The sequence below is a fragment of the Ceratina calcarata genome, unplaced genomic scaffold (assembly GCF_001652005.2).
Source record: "Ceratina calcarata isolate Rehan_Ccalc_2016 unplaced genomic scaffold, ASM165200v1 scaffold119, whole genome shotgun sequence".
In the NCBI taxonomy this organism is placed as follows: Eukaryota; Metazoa; Arthropoda; class Insecta; order Hymenoptera; family Apidae; genus Ceratina; species Ceratina calcarata.
In genome coordinates, this window is record NW_017132868.1 from 242088 (window position 1) to 263923 (window position 21836).

At 38.5% G+C, this 21836-nt stretch overlaps 2 protein-coding genes across 6 annotated transcripts in view; both read left to right on the top strand.

The window, feature by feature from the left end:
• Positions 1-21836, top strand: part of LOC108625007 (putative serine/threonine-protein kinase dyrk2) — a 178860-nt gene that overhangs the window by 64706 nt on the left and 92318 nt on the right. The gene's annotated exons all lie outside the window — the stretch shown is intronic.
• On the top strand, positions 219-13770 carry LOC108625049 (uncharacterized). Of its 3 annotated transcripts, none has more exons than XM_026813529.1 (2): positions 219-297; positions 12838-13770. In XM_026813529.1, the coding sequence occupies exon 2, from the start codon at positions 13337-13339 to the stop codon at positions 13655-13657; it is 321 nt and encodes a 106-aa protein (XP_026669330.1). In that variant the 5' UTR covers positions 219-297; positions 12838-13336; the 3' UTR covers positions 13658-13770. The 3 variants fall into 3 exon arrangements, with proteins under 3 accessions (XP_026669330.1, XP_026669325.1, XP_026669326.1); XM_026813524.1 differs by having other exon boundaries at positions 241-586; XM_026813525.1 differs by having other exon boundaries at positions 241-508.

Genomic DNA, 21836 nt, shown 5'->3' on the forward strand with positions numbered 1-21836 from the left:
GGGTAGTAGTAGTATCGTGGAGGGTGGAGAAGGACCTGCGCGCGAATTTCCCGCGTTCGCTCAACCTCATATTGATCCCACCCCAGCAACTCCCCGCATGTTACTACCACCAGCTTGAAGGGTTGAAGAGGCGAGCCGGCGGGGACGGGAGGGTGATCAGGGCAGGTGGTGGTGGGTGGTTTATCGGCGTATACACAGTACGAGGGACAGGACGGCGAAGAGAATCAGAGGAACCGTGGGCTCCGGGTGGTCCAGCGCGAAAGCTCGTGTGCTCTGTTCGCGACGTAAGCTTGCACGGTACGTTTCGGCTACGTTCTGCGGTAAATTTAGTTCGCCGACGTGATTTACGTGATTTTGCTACTCGTTAATCGTTGTCGATCGTCGATCTAGCGTAATCCGTGTGATATAATACTCTGCGTGGTGCCAGATTCTCGATGCGGTACTCCCGACACCCTCGCATTAACCTTCATTATTCTTGCTCCTCTGGTGTCTCCGCATCATCGATCTGGTAACGTGATTGAATCTCGACGGGAAATGAACTCGAAACAGTGAAACAGGCGGGAATAAGGAAAACGGAAGCACAAAAGTGAGAATATTGAGGAGGAAAAGATAAAGGCGTGAATAGTGGATTGTGGTTTTTTGCATCAGGATACCGATCCAAGCGTATCCGATCGGTCGGAGAATATAACGAAAGGATCACGTGAGATATCTCGATCTCATTAGCTGCGCACTTTCTCCGTTCTCACGCACCATTGATTCCGGGATAATAAAAGGATCGCGTTACGGTCGATCGATCGAATCTGCTACCCGATTAGAGCGTGTTTCATTCTGTTTGGCGAATTCCATCGATGGAAAGTCCTAATCTTATCGAAACCAATACAACACATAATAGCCAAAAATCTAGGAGAATTTTCCAGTCGCTTCTGTTTGCCTCGTTTCGGCTGCAGGCTGCTCTCGTCTTCTCGCGTCTATGTCATACCTCGTTCGTTCGCGTATTCTCCATTGTCGCTTCTTGTCTCATTATTCCGCGTCGCCTCTCTTTTTACATATGCCTCTCGGCTAGAATGGTTCTCCACCCGTTTTCACGTAGGTATGCATACCGTGACCTCCTCTCGCGTGTGAAAACTCGCGTGCTCTCTCTGCGTGTCGATGATCCCTCTACCATTAGTTAAGTGATCAGTTCACTTGGAATTATATTGAAACTGCCATTAGAAAAATTCGAATACGACTCGTTTCTTACTTATCCTCTTTAATAAAGATTATTGTTCCGCTAGTTTTAATAGAATTGAAACTTTATGAGGTTTCAAATATAATAGAGATCGTTAGGCAAATAAAAATCATCATAATTGTTAAATGTCGTCGATCTTTCAAAATATTCGCCCGCTGAGTATTGTAACAAACTCAGAAGTTTGAAGTCATTGCTACCGTTCTCCAGGCGTCTCCCTCGCGATGTCGTCCGTTGGCGACGCCGCCGCGCCGTGACCGCGTTCACGGTGTCGCTACTGCTGAAATGTCTAGCCTATAGTTCTCTAGCGCAGACCTGCAAACATTTCGTCCATAGACAGTATCCGGAACATTTCAGGTTTCGTTTTTAGGCGAGAGGGAATCACATCAATTGCTGTTTGTTTTAGCACGAATTTTAATTTGATATGTATATGCGAGAGCGAAACGTTGAGCGTCGTTTCTAAACAGGCATAAGGCGTTTCATAACTTCTGTAAGAATGCTGCTTTTAAAGTAAATGTTTCTAGGTCTGTGCCAAGTATAATGGCAGATGCTTCCAGAGATTCTGGATACTTCTGCGCTGTGATCTGGGACTGATGGAAATTGGGTTTGATTCTTCTAGGTATATGAAAGGTGACCGTTTCGTTCGATTGATCGCAAGAGATGATGGGAATGTGGTAGGCTAGACAATAAGTACGGTGCATTACGACTAAATTACATCTTTCAAGCCACGTTGTGCTTGTGAGGGAACGTTGTGTCGTGGAATAGGTATGAGATTAGGTTGTTCAGGATGGATTCGTGCAGAATTAGGTAGAAGTGGATTCTGGGAACTAGTTTTATGCGGTTTCGAGGGGAGTTCGTGTGGGTGAGGTGTGGGATTGTTCGAAATGTCGTGTGTTGGAAAAGCTTCTCTCAGCTAGAAGAATTGATCGTCTGTCTGAAATTAAAGATGAGAGTGATGTTTCTAACCCATTGGAAAATCTCTGTTTCTCCATAAATAAAATATCTGTTCGGATAAAATGTGATTTGAATAAAATGAAAACTTAATAAACGTTTTGCGCAGTTTTTAACTACAATACGATGTGTGAAACCTACTGGCCTTGCGCCCTAAATTCAATACGTAGCGTGTACAGCGCTACGTAAAGTACCTGATATTGTGTTACGGTTCATTGATTCTGCGTCCAAAACACGTTGATTATATTTACTCTTTTGCAAATCCTTTGCGATACACAATTTCGTGTCTAGAAAAGTGTGTTATCGCTACAGTAATAAACTTATTCACTTTCTATCTAATTTATTGATTCTCATACACATCGTGCAACGCTGTCGCTTCGCTGTTATTGCGAGATTCTTTTTTTTTCCGGTTCCTCATATATTAATGTTAATCTGTTTAGAATATTTAGCATCACTAGGTTGATAAAATCTTCGAAGAATTAAAGAGATTTTTGCAAAAGCGAACGGATTAATGGGCCACGAGATGATTTCCGGTAGAAACGTCGTTTGATTTAATGACCCATGACACCGGATAATGGGAAATCAGTGTATTCCTTTCTTTTAAACTTGTTTCGATAACAGCGTATGCACGCCTTACTCGTCGTTGAAAATATAATAGCATCTTTTTATTTATCATTTTCACTTTCGTCATTCCTTGTATCGCGTGATACATGTTTCTCCTGTCAAACATACGTAAGATTCGAGAAATACGTTTCGAAGCTTAAAATTTTATAACAAATGTTTTGACGACGTACGTAGAATTTAAAATTAATAAAACAAATATGCGCATTTTTCGCTTCAATGTTCAATAGCATTGAATGGTGAATATAAAAAATTGAAATACTGCTTAAAAGGAAACTTAAAGGAGAAATTGCGAAGGGACGAGTAAAATTCAAGCATCCTCGATCTCTTCACCTACTGATCTTCTTTTATGAAATTCTAATGATCTCTTGACCTCCTTCGGTCTTCTCCTCGTACAATATGTTGGTAAACCTTGATACCGTCTCTGTACCCGGTATTTTCCCATCGAACGCAAATTATCTGCTTATCGTAACTAAAAATTTTGGTTGCGCAGTAAACGTTTGAGAACCTTCTGGAAACTTGGAATCGAGGCTTTACCAAACTGTGCGACTTGAATTATTAAGGCAGGCTGTAAGAGAGATCTCGTCGCTTTAAAAGCCGAACTCGTAACAGTACACGTTCGATTATTCATAACCACCCGGTTACCTCGTTTCTCGCAAGATATTATATGTACTTCGTTCTTTACGATATACGTGTCGTTTTTCGTTTATTTAAAGTGTGTACGCAATGAAATTTTGTGAATCTGACTTCTTTATTGTGAAACTTCACTTATTCATGATTTTTGTTTTTGGCAACAATTTTTAAAAATTGTTCTTTCCTTCTATAGTCGACTAGTTTGCTCGGAATACCTACTCATGGGTCGATATTATCAATTAGGAAACAAAAAGATGGTCTCTGAACCAGGAAGAATCACGGGGTGGTATACTGTTCATCGTAATCATCATCATCGTCTAGTCGCATTCGTTTCCAGCAGCCGCCTCGAGCTTTCTAGCGGCTAATATTAATTACCCCGCAACGGGCACCGCGAGAATGATTAATCGTAATTACTTCCAACCTGCGGAGGTTCCATTATCCTCGAAAATTACTTGACGACTCGAATCTTACGGAAGGACAAACATTTTACGCTCTCATGAATTCTGTTCCCAACGGTGCTAAGTTTTGCCCTAAAAAATTCTCAAGCTTTTGGATTCAAGGTTTTTTTTATCACAATTTCGTATCAATATAATACCGCTTATTAATTTCTATGCGAAATACGAAGAAGAATTAAAACACAAATTCCTAGGAATTCCCCTGTGTTCTACTTTTAATGTTCTGTACATCTTTGCGTATTTTCTGTTTGTTAGACGTTCGGTTAATAATGCATAAAATTAGTAGTCTATTAATTGTGTTCAACGCTTGAAACTATAAAAATTTATAGAATACATAAAAGTTAATCCTTTCTATTTCTATCCTTCGATCGGCATGAGAACCAGCTGTGTGAGTCCTGGTTCCTGGTACATTCGCGCGCATACGTACGTATGACTCACAAAGTTCTCCCTCGCGAAAGAAAGCGTACGCGTTCTCTCCTTCTCGTTGGCCGGTTCGCGAGGCGAAACGCGTGGATAAAAGTACGATCTGAATGCGCAGATAGAGAGTGGACATATTCATGTAGGCACGTAAGTACGTGCGTCAGCCGCAAGACCGCGATAAATCATTAACCGGGCGTGTTTATTGGCCATGCTCGAGCAAATCTCGAGCTGCTAGATGAATTTATGCAAGGTCTGATCTCGATCGCCCGATCGTTCGTGAGAGACTCGAGAATCGGGTGCAACAGGCGATTATTGCCGATTCCATAGTTCGGTGCGATTAATATGTAGGGTGAGTTAATAAGAAATGTCATATACAATGACTCGTTACTTAATGATTTTATCAAAACATGCTGTGCGCGATTTCATTTATGATGGAGATCATTAAACAAATGTGTTCTGTTCTGACAAATTAAAATATGTTCCTGTCAGAGTTTATAACGGAATCAATAACTAAACGAGTAATTTTAAATGAAATTTCTTACTAACTCACCCTGTACATTAGATAAAGAACGAAGATGAACGAGAGGACAAAGATTTTCACTCTAATAACCACTGGTCTCAAAGATGTTATTTACAATTTTCTGTATCCCATTTTTCGTTAATGGTCTTCGATTCTTTTCCATCAAACTCCACAGGTTGCGCAATGTGGATCAGGTCAACCTGTTGTTCGATACCGGAGTACACAGCGGTGAACGCTACCAGACAATCTCTATTCACCGTTGACGCGTGTCCGTGATAAAGTGCACGCGATAACGCCTCTTTCCGCGCGATAAAACGTTTTTTGTGAAGAGGGGTGGCGAACAGTTTCCTACCTGGTGGTATGTGCGAAGCCGAAGTAGATTGAGTTTTCTTTTTTACGGTTTCGGCCACGGTGTATACGCGTGTATACGCGAATGCAATTCTCGAGATTTATACGCGGGTGATCGCGTTCGAAATGGTTGCCGCTGAACCTGATAAGGAATCAAGAAGTTCACGGGTCAGACAATTTGTATTTGCGTATAGCAGCGCGGCTTCGGTTGATTATCTGATCTTTCGTGGACATATGTTAACGAATAGGGATAAGGTGAAAGCGTAAAATGTTGCTTTATGCGAATTTGATAAGGAATCTGATAGGAAACTAATGTCGTAGCAACTTGTATTATAAAATCAAAGCTATTACCAATTATACAAACCAACTGCGTTAATTATATTCTCAATACATCGTAAGCAATCTCTACAATGTTTATAATTGATGAGTTCATAATACTCGAGTAATCTCTTTTTAGCAAGTGAAAAGCAAAAACAATCTTACAATTAATATCTTTATTTTTTGCTTCATAAATTTCAATTGTTTTTAATAAAATATCACATTATACAAGGTGTCTCATTTTAATGTGTCACTTAAAAAAACTTTGCTGGATAACTTCTAACAAGAAAACTTTAAATACAGTGGTTACAAGGTTTTGAGGGGGACACCTGATGGTGATCTCGAATGTATTGCAAACATCTTGTGTAACTGCTACTTTGAATTATAATATAATAGTGTACTTAATTAATCATTAAATTGTGAATTTCATAGTTTATTGTTTTTGTCAAGTGTTATTAAAGTTAATGAATTCATCAATTGTGAAACGTAAGGTCCACTATTAACCGACCAAGAATAATCTGTTAAAAAGAATCTCCAGTTCCGTGATAACAATCCGAGAGGTAGATTTTCTCTCGTGTTAATGACAGTGCTCCCTTTGAAGATCCAAAAAAAGAATAGCAATATCTATCTAAATTATGAAAACGTGGGAAGGAGAAATTTTTTTATGAAGCATCCGATCTTTTCCCTTTGAATTTTCCGTCTGTGTGAAAAACTTCGACTTCTCTAACGTCTCGAATCTCGCTTTTTCCAAACGAGCTTGCCTACTGGCTAAAGGCGAGAAAGTAGAATGTAACGTAGAAAACTCGCGAACTACGTTGAATATCTTTCAGAAGACGTTTTCAACTTTTACATTGCAATTTCTGTTATGCGAGCTTAATATTTTTTTATAGGACGACGGCCATGTTTGATGAAAGTACTGTGTGCTTTATAACCCGAAGTATATACGAAGTGAGTTATGAGGAATATGAAAAACTTAAATAAGTTTTTACTACTTGAAGACGGGAAACAGTCATTCAGATTTATTTTACTCTGACTTAATCCAGTAGTATTTAATACGTCGTATTATAAAGTATAATCAGTGTAAAAAATCGAAACATTAATTAGTATATCATAAAGCATGATGATATTATAAAAAAAGTTGTGCGTTTTTCTTGAGAGAAAAAAACTAATGGAATATTCGTGTCTCGTAAACATTCCGTGCAGCCATTTACATACATTGCCTGGCCTGTGTCCTCGCACTCTTAATACATACCCTTAAATGAGACACAGCTATTTCCCACCTACGGTGACTCACCCCATGTACTTACACGTACCCTCACACGAAGCTATGGGCATTTACACTGCGTGCAATCCTCTCACGTGCCGCGAATGCTACAATTTTCTCCTATGTTCGTTCTCGCCGTCCAGTAATTTTTCATCGTTTCCCTCTATCCGTGCCGCGATTCGTCTCCGTAAAGAACACGTTCATCTTTGTGCCGTGGACGAAATTGTGACGCCCTAAGTCGTTCTCTCGCTTTCTTCTCTTTTTATCGCTATCATTTCTTACGCGTTTCAACCTACCCTTCATTTTTTATTCACTTCCACTTCTCTACATTTCCCAGCTTTTATTTTTCTATTTATTGTGACTCTCCAAAAAAGTCTATCTGGATTAAATAAATATTATATTAGATCTATTCTGCCATCTTGATTAACGGGTAACACTCGAATTCTTCAAATTTCAAGTCTTTTTGTAGAATAGAATGACATAAACCATATTTTTGGCCAATTTACTGAGTAACATTGATATTCTGCTTTATCGCGCTGGTATCAGAGTCTATTCTCTTAAGTTCACATACACGAGATCAGCGTTCGATAGTAGATGTATTCTTTTCCCACCACGCTATGTCCAGATAACCGATGCTGGCCTAGAATCGATTCAGATAGACAAGGTTCGCATAAATGAGGTTCTACTATATTATTTTCTAAATCATTTTAGCTACTGCAGTACGTATCCATTCTCCTCTCTCTTTTAAAATCCTGAGCATTTGAAGAAAACTTGTTCGACTACAAATTTTGCGTGAGAAACAGTAAATTGCTAAATAATAAATTGTCATGCGAGGTAATCGGATAAATTCTATGTACTGCAAATATCGAATAAATCCTCTGTAGTGCAGTAGATTATATTATAATAAAGCAGTAAAACTTATCACCTAAGTTAATCCGATTAAAAACGACGGGTCCAGAGTGCTCACGATTTTGAAAAATTCTAAAGTACTTGCATATTATTTTTAAGACTATAAAAGCCAGTTTAAGCGAAAAAAGTCGAGTTTCACGACCGATTACAGTGGTATTATCCCTTCAGTTACTTTTAATATATCGTTTCATTTTCTCCTTAATTCTTCCCCCGGCAACTTTCTCCTTAGGGTCATCTTCTTTCTAAAGAATATATGACTCTAAGTGTTTAGCGTAAATCCCTGCGGGGATGTACATTTCGTGTGTTGTCGCGGTTGTAGCGAGTAAGTAAAATGCATGGTTACGTCGGCCGCGATTTACAATCGCGCACGCGTTTACACGCACTTACGGTGGCGACGACATCGTATTTCCGATAATTCGCCGAGCTCCAGGATAACTTTATCGGTACGCGCACGCGGAAGCGTTGGACCGCGAACGCTGTTCAATTTGTTCGGATCGAACGGGTCTTTAAGAGGGCTCGGGAATACGACGCTCGAAATTATTCCGTTGATACTCTGAGAATAGTTATAGGCTCTGCGCATTTGTTTTAATGGCCCCGAGTGGAACTGGCGGCTCGCTTGTCTAGATCGTAACTCGAAGGAAAAGTTTTTATGAGAATTTATTGTTCCTCACAGAAAACGTACTCGCCGTAATATCATACTCATTGCCTTTTTGTAAGTTGTGTTTGATAACTCTTATAAGTAACTACTTTGACGACTGATAATGTACATATGTGATAGGCTGTACGATTTAATATAATGGAATTTGATAAGTACAGTGACGTGTCATAAATTATGTCAATTTTCATCTTTTTACATCCCACGTATTTTCCATGTTAAATTGCTCTAAGTACTTTCTTATAGCAAAGTATTTTCGTATTATCGCAATCAACGAATTATATTTAATACCGTCTGGAATCTCCTGAATTCAAAGAACTACTGTATTTGTAACGAATGACGCGATTACTGAACAACGGTATCAAGAACATAGGAAATAAACCAAAGACTGTCATCATTCGTTATCCCCAATTGTACTTTCTCGTGTCGTTTCTTATCCTCATAGTGCAATTTCTTTCTCTCGACCTACTCGAAAGCCTAATCTACGCCCGGGCTGTCGTTCCCACAGCCTATCCCTTATCAACGTCTCCGAATCGCGTACGACGTTATCTTTACGTTTTCGGTCGCCGCTGTTTCGATGGTCAGCCTCGTAGAAACAGTAGAAAAACATTCTAACGCCCATCGCTTTACGAATCACAGGGTCAATGCTGATAAACAATGATAAACTTATAATTATCAGTGAATCAATTGTCATTCGGTAGTTTACAGCACATTAAGCATCTTCAATCTCAAATTGTAACAAGCAGAAGTAATTTTTAAAGATTAGAGAATTCTATTGGAGTATTATACAGCTATTTTTATAATTATATGAGTGATTATTAAAGATAGATATTTGCGAATTCAATCAAATTCGTTTTATTGATATGTGAAGAATGTTTGGGGACAAAGTTTGCGGATTAGTTTGAGGGAATAAATTGGGGTCTTAGAAGGTTGGTATGCGGAGACTTTATATGTAGGTTCAGTTTTACTGCTTGTGTGTCCAGAGGGTGGAAATTAGTTCTCATACGATCATCAAGATCTTACGGAGATACCTAAATAGCCTTAGGGTAGAAAACGTCTTTATAGCATAGAAATAAAGACACGTGTGTATTTAGTATATTATGAATAACAAGGATGTCAAAGAACGTGTTTTTTATTAATTTATTCAGTATAATAAACGTTATAATTCCGACATATAAAGCTTCTTGTCTATTGTCCTAGGTTTCTCACTATTAAATGAAAATTCACTACGCTTACCAGCTGATTGAGCATTACGGATATATTACATGCGTATCTTTTTTAACTCCGACGCAAAGAAGAGAGATATAAATTTGATCTGTATGTCTGTCTGCCTCTAGCTTTAAATCTCAACAACAACGATGCGATTCTGATGCAATTTCTTTTATTTTGAAGTGCATATTTTCAAATAGATTAATGGTCATATTTGATGTAAATCGGTCCATTGTGTCAAGTTCCTTTTTTTCCGCATTTAATCTTGTTCGCATGGTGCAGTTGGTACATAGTTTTCATCGTATCTGTGCCGAAAGAAGAAAAATGATACCGGTAGCCGAGGTAGACGCACAGCCACCTAGTTTCCACGCCCTTTAATTACCTCCTCGCCACGGGCAGTCATGCAACAGCCGAGAAAGAACTTGTCATTACGCCCGTTAAAGAGTCGTCTACTGCGTCGTGATCCCTTTGCTACTCCTACCTCTCGCTCTCTCCTCTCCAAAGATTGTCATCGAAAGAGAGAGGCACGTCATTGTCCAGTTCAAGATCCTTTGTTCGAGGCACTCGACTCGATTCGTACGCCTTTAACGATCGACTCGGCTTCGTCATCCGGGACATCCTGCGATTCTCTATTTCCCGGTCGCTAACCGTGTTTAAAAATGAAGAGGCGTGATCTATGATCCCTGGGCGTTAACTCGATGATTAATGCTTAACTTTTCGTTTTTGTGGTAGTCACGATTAAAAACGAGACAGGCTCATACGTGTTTTTAGAATCTGTGAAACTGTTGTTGGATATTAGTCCAGTCTCATATTTATCTGTACGATGGATTATACGTGTATGAATGATATCGTAAGATTAATTGAATTGATAAAACAGAAAACAAACGAAAGAGGCCTGTTATTTTTTATTGTTTTAAACCATCTACATATATAGGGGTTCGGTATCAATCTCCTACGAAAAAATACTTATACGAGCAATCTTGATTTCCCATTACCCACCAGAGGTGAAGAAAATCAATTTCATTTGAATAACGTGTTCCATCAGACGCTTACAATGTCTTGATAGTTGCGGATTCCTCGTGGGCGTCCTACGTGTCCCCGCAGAGAGACGAGAAGCAAACTCTTTCGCTCCTCTCTCTGAACGATTCATGAAAAACGATTTAGAAACGCGTCTGAATCGCACAAAGGAAATCGCGGTGCGTTGACCATCCTTTCGAGGCCCAGACACCGATGCCCTTGGAATTCCTTTCAAGAATGCCAGCGCCGTCTTTTCTGTTCGGAACATAAAAGCGAGATAAAGCTCCATAAAGGGGGTATAAAATTTGTCCGTGACCGGCTCGTTTGCGAATAGGCAATCCGTGGAATAGGCGTTTTTAATTGGCGATCGCCCCAAGAAAACGTCAAACATCCCTATGGAAAACGAGCGAATGGGACGTTTAACATTGCGCGCTTTACTCCACTCGGCTATACACTTCGATTGCTTTTCGACATTAATTCGAATCAAACAAGATTCCCTATCTAAATCTGTTTTCATACTGTTCTTATCACCTCGTGGCGTGCATTGAAATTTATATTATGATTTTCATTGAAATTTGTGATCCATGAATGTTCATTAAGATTATGGCTATACAATCTCTGCAAAAAATTATACGTCTTAAATATTAGTATATTTTGTGATTTTAACATGCAGCTATATTGTTACTCGCGTTAAAAAATATATTTTAAGTGTAAAATGGTAGAATGAATAGAGCGACTGAAAAGAATTTTCAATGATCATGAAAGTCGTTTAATTATTATTTTTTCTTCATTTTAACATTGAATTTGGAAAATTTTTAATGTACTTTTTCTCATTTTTAATTGTTCTTAAACTCATCTGCAAAATATGAAAGAAAGTGAGAAGCCCGTTTTGAAATTATATCAATTTTATGTTCTCAGGTATTATAGCTATAAAACACAATCAGAAAATACACTAATATTTAGGAGACGTGGAAATTTTATAGAGACTGTATAGCTGTAACAAACTTGAATGTTCAACTGAATACTTCTTCAATATATAATTTCAAGTACTTTTAACCAATGCAAAATCGGAAATCTGTACTTGGTTAAATACACTAATAAAACGTGTGGGATTGGTAGATTCACGAACTTGTACTTTGGATACCGATTATTCTCAACGGTACACGATCTCCGTAATGCGTTGCAGACTCGATCCGCCTACGTTTAGGAGAGGGGATTCATGTTTCAACCTATCTTTACTATATTAACGAAAAGACGATCGTTAAAGACAAAAGGACGTTTCTAGACTATTCTGCATGCTTTTCTACCTTTCATCCTCACCACACTGGCTAGATGAATCATGCTAGGCTTCTCCAGTTCCAAACCGGTAATGCGATGCCGTCTTCGAATTTTTTCTTCACTTTTTATCCCTCCGTCATTGTACTATAAATATTGTTGATACATCTTTTACAAATAATCGCATTCCTCTACGTATATCTTCTAAAAATAAAACCAACTCAGAAAATGATTATATGAATGAAGTAAATTGAATTTTGAGACAACTCGCCACTGTGTAAAGTAAGTACTGTTGCTTGCTTGATTAATCAAATTTTTTTCGTTGACACGTAGCATAGAACAGTTTCAGATTATCAATCATACAGAGAAAGTGCATTATCCCATTCAGCTTCGAAGCTTCTAGTCATCTTTTCAGTTTCTCTGCCGTTTGTTTGGGACGACTCCCTTGATTGATCAGTCAAGACATTTCAAACGCAGTTATCCATTTGAAATAAACCAAAAAGGAGAAAATCTTTTCATTAACAAATAGGACGATAATTATATTAACGACGGTAGCGTTTCATTATTCTTAAACTCCAAGGTTCGCATTCTTAATAGGCTTTTCATTCCATGCGAGCGGGGCATCTTCTTTGTCCATTTCGGTGCCGCGCGCTCGATTCGAAACGGCCGTTAGACAAATGAAATACACCGCAGTGTTTGTCGTTAAAATTTCTAAATGATCGTTCCACAAGGCGTTACGATGCAGTCTCACGCGATCTCGTTGCTCGGAATCGCAATCGCGCGACAGTCGAGGCGGATCTCGGCCGTCATGCCACTTGCCCTGAGGCGTGCAAGTCGCGTGCAACCTGTGATCGAGAGTGTTCGGGAGGGGAAGATGTTCGGACAAGTTGTGAGATTGTCGACGATCGATGACACGTGATGCAAAGCGAAGTATCGAGCGAAATTTTTGCTCTGCTTGGATCGATTCTTTCGCTTTGATGTGAAAAACATGTAAAACCACTGTTCGGTTTCTTACAGATAAGTATCGGTGGCCGGAAACGGTTTTTAATGCAGATCAAAAGTGATATAAAAATCGTGAGTTAATGTAAGACAATATTGCCAGAGTGGTACGTTTAGGTCGAGGAAATACAGAATAGTCAGACGCATTGCGGAGAACTATAAGCCGTGGTATATTTGTGTGATGATTCGATGTATGACGAACGAGAATTCGAAAGTGGAGCTCCGATTCTGTGATTCGGTTGCTGTCTTCGAGATATCTACGTAAAGAAGAGAACAGTCTCGCAGTTTCGTAGAAACCGGGACGAGATAAAGATTAAGAAGGGGGAAAACGTGGATTCCCTCAAATGAAAGAAGTAGCGTTCTTAGTCAACGTCAACCGATATCTGGGCGATAAGTCAGTGAACTGAGTGGCCCTGCGATTATACTTAAAGATCGATCGGTTCGCCAGCCACCATTTTTTCCCTACCCATCGTTCATCGATTTTAAAGATCGCGAGGCTGGATTGTTCGACTGCAACATGGACGCTCTGGAGTTGCAAGCAGCTCTTGTGAAGCTGGACCCAGCTACAACGGTAACGCCGATCGGCAGCAACGTGAAAGTGATGCCACCTCATCACCGCATAACGTTCGCCGTCGATTTGGACCAAAACGATCTGACGTTAGAAAATACCGGAATGCAGAACGACGGGAAGCCGATGAACAACACGGCACACCAGACGAACAACGGCTCGAGAAAGTTGCACAATTGTTCGAACCAGCTGACCGTACCAGGCCATCAGAATCATCCCAGCAACCAGCAAATAGAAATGTCGAAGTGCGAGATGGCTGAGGTCAGGTGACGCCAGCCTTGCTTCGACCTCATCTTTTATCATACTTACCCGCCGCACAGGGGCAACAAGCATCATAATAAGCATCACGCTAAGGAGAAGAGACATCATAATCATCATACAATGCATCATCAGCATCATAGATCTCATGTGGTGAGTCTGTGAGTTCTATTCGAAGTGTGATCGTTCATTAGTTCGGAAAAGGATAGACCGGAATTCTTATATTTTCTGTTTTCATATTTTCTTTTATGGTTTCCTAATTGCAAGATACGATCATTATATATATATATATTATTTTCGATATTTTTCGATTTACTTGAATGTTTTTTGATTTCGTTGAATTATATATACAGGGTGGTCTGCGTAAAGTGTTACAAGCTGTTTTCTGCGAAACCACTGGAGATATTTATCCGATTTTTGTACTAAATTTAAATGGGTTAGCGAGGCTGACTATCTGATTTGCAAAAAATCGGATAAACATCGTTAGTAGAGAAAACAGTTTGTATCTCTTTATGTGGACCACCCTGTATATCATTCTGTTCGATAGTGAAGAGACGAAGGAAACTCATTATTGGCATCCGTTTAATTTTCCTTTCTAAATTACATATTATTATGACAATCGGAATGTACGTTTATGTAGCGATCATGTCGGAGTTAAATTAATTCTTCAATATTTGTTTTCCAAAGCAACGTACTTATTAAGGAGAATCACTGAATAATTGCAAAATAATCGATGAACGATTCGAACGCGAGTCAAGTCATTTATCGATTAGTTCTCCGAACGGGTCGTTTGAGTTACACTATCGGCAACCGGGTAATTATTTCGTGATCCGAGTATTTGTGTCTATGTAGAATGAGTTGTACATGTTTTACTAGGACATGCATGATGCACATCGTGTAGCGAAATCATACGGTTGAGCATTCAGCTGCTCATATTTTGCGCGAGAACGTTGTTATTATAGTGAAGGCCAAAGATTTTGATCACCATAATACTTACCTACTTAATCATATCGTTTGGTAACCTTGTCTCGCTCTGTTTTTCTTTGCATCGTAACATTTTCATGCAGGAAAGATGAATAATCTAACAAAATTTCAGCTGGTATGGAAAATAAATAGAAGGAAATAACTCTAAATATGTTTTATACAATTCTATTGGTTTGATTGAAAAAATAGTGTGTCGCAACTAGACAAATGATCTACAACGAGTAGAATCATCGGTCTCGTTTATGGTTCAGTAATATATCATTGATGGTAACATTGCGCTTTGTCATTAGTGTCCATTAACGTTTCAACTACATACGTCCATTTCTCCTACGCAGGAGGTTCGGTTCATTATACTAAAGAAAAGTAACATTCCTACATTCATTTGTATACTTCGCGTCGTGTATGTATTTACTTCAACTTATATGTCAACGACATTGCGTTAAGTTAAAAAGATTAATCTCATTTAATCGGTATCTGTAAATTGTGTAACTCAATAATATTAAGTCTTTCAAATTTTCACTATTTTCTCCGCGTAAGTATTCAGCTCCATCATGCCAGAGAATGTAGAACTTAAAATTGTTGCACTCGCGGGTAAAGTAAGGCGTAATGGGCGTATCGTGAGGCACTTAGTCGTTCTAGCATCAAACTATCGCCAGTGGTAGTCGCAGCACGGACAATTTAATGGATGGAGTACTATATATTTCTGGGACAGGTCAGTCCGGAGCAAATAGCGGACAGCAAGATAGAGGACTGCCCTGCACTGTGACCTGAATTTCTCTAAGGGCACCTAGCTTGAAGAAGGGTAGCTGTGTGTTACAAATAGAGACACGTAGGACCGATTAAAGAAACTCGGAGCTTTCGACGAGCGCCACGCCGTCAGTGGTTAGATTCCTTTTCAATTGAATTCATCCGATCCATTCAAAAGGAATAGTAATTACGCGGGGAAGCAAACTTTGTTACCAGCTGATCTCTTTCTGATTGCCTCCTACTGCTGACGATGAAAATTCGCTAGTAATTCGAACCTCTTAGTCAATGCTAACATTATATTCTTGAATATTGGTTATTTTATTGGGAATTTTTATAACCCTTGTTTATTGGAAAAGTACTTATTTGAGATTTCCAATAACGTTGTGTCAAAAGCAAAATATCCGTAGTTGTATGGAAAAAATCGTCGGAAATTCCTAGAAAATGTTGCTCCACTCTTCTCTACTTTTCCATATCACATTTTTTTTTCTCTTAACGTGGTACAGTGCACTTACGTTAAGTAACATATCAAATAACAGTCACGTAGATGCACTCAAACACTAAATATTTTAAGTAGCTACATAAACATTGAGTACATATATATATATTGCAAGACGCGTATAATCGACGATCATAACGCTTGTTCGGATAAAAGATCGTAGATTGGCCGATAGACGAGAGACGCGTATCAGGAGAAATCAAAACCCACTTCTGTTAGTTAGATCGCAAATATTGTTGCGTTCGCTTTTGACATACGGCACCGTTAAATCGTTCGCCAGACGTGATTCATATCTTACTCGACATTGAGCCATTCCCGTAACGTTATACTCTCATTCCGGGTGTAGCTCGCGAGATGCATAAACCATGCAGGATAGTACCTACTGCTCCTTAGTGTGGCGGAATGGTGTAGGAAATGTTTCCATATACTCTTGTTTCTCGTTCGAGTACTGTACAAAAGCTAATCCCGCATTTTCATCTTGGAAATTTGATAGAGAACGTTTACTAATTTGTAAAAAATCTTTAAAAATGCATAAAATATATAAAACTAACCGAACGCATGTACAACGAATCGATATGCAAAAATAAAAGATTATAATCTAAAGGATTTGTTTTTCACGTGTTTTGACATATTTAATTCTTTGCTTATGAATAATATAAATAAAGAATCTATACGAGAATAAAGATGAAACGAGAAACGTAAAATACTATAGAACGAGACGGCTTAGTATTATTCTCATTAACATTAGTGCGTGGACACACAATGCTGTTGAATCGATCGAAAATTGGTAATCAAGAATTGTATCAGGCTTGTCGTGCCTGAAAGCACGTGTAGTACACGAACGGACAATACCGCCATATTACAAAACATCCCTTGCGCTGCCTGGGAAAATCGATAGAAACGTGGACCCTGTAACTCAGTTAACCCCTACTGTCACGTACTGTCTGCCATCCTATCGATACTTAGAATCACTCTCATGATGAATCGTGTCGCATTTATGTCTAATGCCCCTAATAACAACTGGCAATGAAAAATGTATTTAATTCGAAAAGTATGCAGTGCGAATAGAATTGCCATGCGAAATAACGTAAAATTGAATGATTCGATTCATTAGGAAGCATTGAAGAACGAATTATGATTTGCTAAATTCAAGAAATTCTACCAAATAAGAAATTCGTATGAAACATTTTTTAATATAATAAAATGATTCATCTATTGTTTCTTATAATTATTCCTATTAACAAACTTCGTATATACATGGTTAAAAATTTAATAAAAACAAGATGGCACGATTATTGGGCAAAAAATAAAAATGGGTGGTCACGGTAGAGGATTCGAGATTCGTTATTAGTGAAATGCATGGATCCTCATAAAAACAAGAGAATAAGTGTTTTCATCTCTGTCGTTCGCGTCCTCGGCGGAGTGCAAATTAGTTTCTTCTTTGGTGCATCTGTCGTCGGAGGAACGGCTGTACGAGTTCTAATCGTATGCGCACATGTGCTGCACGCTTCCATTCCTTGAGTCTGTGCATTGTTTGCGATATAAGGTCTGCGACACGTTCGATCTGGACGTGATGGAATCATTAAACAGGCGAAGACAGATACGTCTAATTCGAGTCACTGATTACCGTGAACCCTCCACGATATTATGTACTTAAAATTGTATAGTAAACTATTACGGTTGTTGACACTGCATAGTGCATCTCGCAGTGTCAACGATAGAACGAAGTATTGTATAATTTGATTGGTTGGTTAATAGTCGAATCAATCGTTGTTCAAGATCAACTACGAGTAATTAACTAATTCCAGGTGTATCCACACATAAACCGGAAACTAGTTGATTAGCGAATACCGCTAAGGCAATTCAAAGCTCGAGATCCGAAACCGGATTCCGGAAATTAGTAGTTACGCATTTCCAATGTAAGCAGGATTGAACATAACCACTTAGATCAACAGTTTTCCCCTACTTGACGTAAATAATATTTAACTTCATCTGCTTACTTAACCGTAATGTGTTTTCCTGGAATTCGATGGAAACTGGAAACTCGCAATTCCATCATGCAAATAGTCCTTCATAAAAAATGTAGTTAATATTTGAATAATAATCAGTGGTAACTAATAATCAAACATGATGGTCAAATTAAATGCTAATCAGAAATTGCAATAATAATGCAACACACAATGCTGTTGAATCGATCGAAAATTGGTAATCAAGAATTGTATCAGGCTTGTCGTGCCTGAAAGCACGTGTAGTACACGAACGGACAATACCGCCATATTACAAAACATCCCTTGCGCTGCCTGGGAAAATCGATAGAAACGTGGACCCTGTAACTCAGTTAACCCCTACTGTCACGTACTGTCTGCCATCCTATCGATACTTAGAATCACTCTCATGATGAATCGTGTCGCATTTATGTCTAATGCCCCTAATAACAACTGGCAATGAAAAATGTATTTAATTCGAAAAGTATGCAGTGCGAATAGAATTGCCATGCGAAATAACGTAAAATTGAATGATTCGATTCATTAGGAAGCATTGAAGAACGAATTATGATTTGCTAAATTCAAGAAATTCTACCAAATAAGAAATTCGTATGAAACATTTTTTAATATAATAAAATGATTCATCTATTGTTTCTTATAATTATTCCTATTAACAAACTTCGTATATACATGGTTAAAAATTTAATAAAAACAAGATGGCACGATTATTGGGCAAAAAATAAAAATGGGTGGTCACGGTAGAGGATTCGAGATTCGTTATTAGTGAAATGCATGGATCCTCATAAAAACAAGAGAATAAGTGTTTTCATCTCTGTCGTTCGCGTCCTCGGCGGAGTGCAAATTAGTTTCTTCTTTGGTGCATCTGTCGTCGGAGGAACGGCTGTACGAGTTCTAATCGTATGCGCACATGTGCTGCACGCTTCCATTCCTTGAGTCTGTGCATTGTTTGCGATATAAGGTCTGCGACACGTTCGATCTGGACGTGATGGAATCATTAAACAGGCGAAGACAGATACGTCTAATTCGAGTCACTGATTACCGTGAACCCTCCACGATATTATGTACTTAAAATTGTATAGTAAACTATTACGGTTGTTGACACTGCATAGTGCATCTCGCAGTGTCAACGATAGAACGAAGTATTGTATAATTTGATTGGTTGGTTAATAGTCGAATCAATCGTTGTTCAAGATCAACTACGAGTAATTAACTAATTCCAGGTGTATCCACACATAAACCGGAAACTAGTTGATTAGCGAATACCGCTAAGGCAATTCAAAGCTCGAGATCCGAAACCGGATTCCGGAAATTAGTAGTTACGCATTTCCAATGTAAGCAGGATTGAACATAACCACTTAGATCAACAGTTTTCCCCTACTTGACGTAAATAATATTTAACTTCATCTGCTTACTTAACCGTAATGTGTTTTCCTGGAATTCGATGGAAACTGGAAACTCGCAATTCCATCATGCAAATAGTCCTTCATAAAAAATGTAGTTAATATTTGAATAATAATCAGTGGTAACTAATAATCAAACATGATGGTCAAATTAAATGCTAATCAGAAATTGCAATAATAATGCGATAATTGCAAATACATGCTTACAGAGAGACAGAAAACGCGAGCATTCAATGATTCACAATAATAATTATTCATTCTAATAATTCTAATTTTATTCGTTACATTTTTAATTATTCTTTTTATGCTTCGTCGAAACGAAATGCGTTAAATCCATTTCATTTCCAATTTGTATTATTCATTTATACATGCTTTTCGTCACGACAAAATTCCTTTCAAAATGAATTTATTCGGTCAGCGAATCCGCTGAATTAGCTCCGTTAATTCGCGTACGTTCAATGAAAACTCGATCAGCCAACGCGACGGGTCAACGCATTATCAAGGAGTACGTTTGTTTCCACGATATCCTGCGAGAGTGTAAATGAAAATCACGCCGTGTTTTTCACGCTCTATGCAGATCACGTGTACCGGCGAGGACGCAAATCTCCTAACGCATTCCGCTCGCACTGCATTTCTTTCTATGTCGTTTGTATCCCACGATCCTTGCTCGCAAATTGTTTTGTCAACCTGTTCCCAGTTCAGCAAGTTAATTAATATTAGAATGAAATGGAGAATGAATCTAAAGCTAAAGCAAAGTATTTAGAACTTGTCACTAATATAATCTATTCTTTAATTTAGGATAATTAATATTTATTTAAATCGTATATGGTACATAATTTCATACATGTTTTTATACATATGATTATTTTTCATACATTGTCTTATACATTGCTCATGTCGTTTTTTCTTTCCCACCCCCACGTTACGTTACTCATTAGTCGGTCACCCACCCTCGTCACGTGCTTTTTCTTGTAACTTTATTTCATCAAGGGATGGTATGTATACATCACCACGATATACGTATGCAAATAGAGCGGCACATAAATTTCGAGGGACGCGCGCAAGCTCGTATTAATTTCACGTTCTACAGCGATGCCATATGCTCTCAGTGCCGAAATCTTTCATTGCTGGATTTTAAATATAGTAACTGGAATTACCATTCAGCTGTATTCATTTAATACAGGCTCATGACTCACCTTGTTCTATAACTGAATTTTCCCCCCCGAATCCAAGGGAATCCTGTGAATAGTGACGAGAAAAATATAATGTAAGAGCAATGGAAAAAAGTAAATAGTGGAATTTTTATATTTTGCAGCGATTTTTATATAGAAAGTTCTTGTATAATGTTAAGCACTCTGTAATTTACACCCATGCGTTATTAACCGTGATTCATACTTTCATTCTCTCAAGGAGCATCTTTCTCCTTTGTGTCTTGATTATCTTCATTTCATTAGATCATCAGTCGTTTCAATGGACACCATACAATTCAAACAATTACATCTTTAGCTTCTTCAAGTACTCTTCCGGCTCTTACCATTTACATTTCACTACTTCAATAGTCACTTCAACGTCCTCATACGTTCTCCAAATACATAATTATACATACTTCAGCATCGACAATGTGCTCGCTCTACGATCACTATTAAGAATTTATTTTCTTGACTATTCCAATAATTACCTTTCTTTATTCCCATCTAATAATCGTTGTTCACAGACACTAGAATTATGTCTTCACTGAACCATCAACGAGCAATCTTTCAGTGACTTTGCATGTATATTGGAAAACTTACCAAGTCCTTGCGAATTTCTTCGTGTTTCTATTGCCAGCAAGTAATGACGCACATTTAATTCGTGAACTGTAAACAGAATGTCTCTGTAATTATTTGTCGGAGATATGCAGTATGTAACAAGAGGCGATAGAAAGTTGTCCATTGTTGCTTCAGTAGAGATAGCTGAAAATAATCCGATAATCGAATCACTCGACTTCGTTATTCCACAACACCCTTACTGATTATTCAAATTTCTGGACAAATGAGAGGTCTCGGGATTGCCATTAGTAATTTATACGCCACTTACACTCCGTTCCCGTGTACTTCCACCCTCCTCATTATCGTTTAACCGGTTGCAAAGACCGTCGCTTGCCTGGTCTGGTATCCTTGTTTTCGGCGCCTACGCCGTAAAGGGTCGACGCCGACGAGGTCAGTCTTTCAATCAGTGCTCGAACAGTGACTTAACGAAGCTGAAAGAGGTTGGAAGAGAAACAGGCTAGCTGTTCGTGTGCTTACACGTCGAACTAACAATAAGATTTAAGCCGGATCCGAGCGGGGATGAGTATCTACTTAAGGGCTTCTGTTGCCACTGCCGTAATAGAGAATGTCATACGCAGAGTGAATCACTCAGCTACATTCGTGTATAGTGTATATCTCTATTGAATTGGATACTAGGTCTTGAACATGTAATTTCACTGTTCAAGAGAACAATTGTTACTAACAATAAAATTTGAACAATTATATTATACTCTTTAACAATGCCAATTCCGAAGTTACGTTCTTACGTAA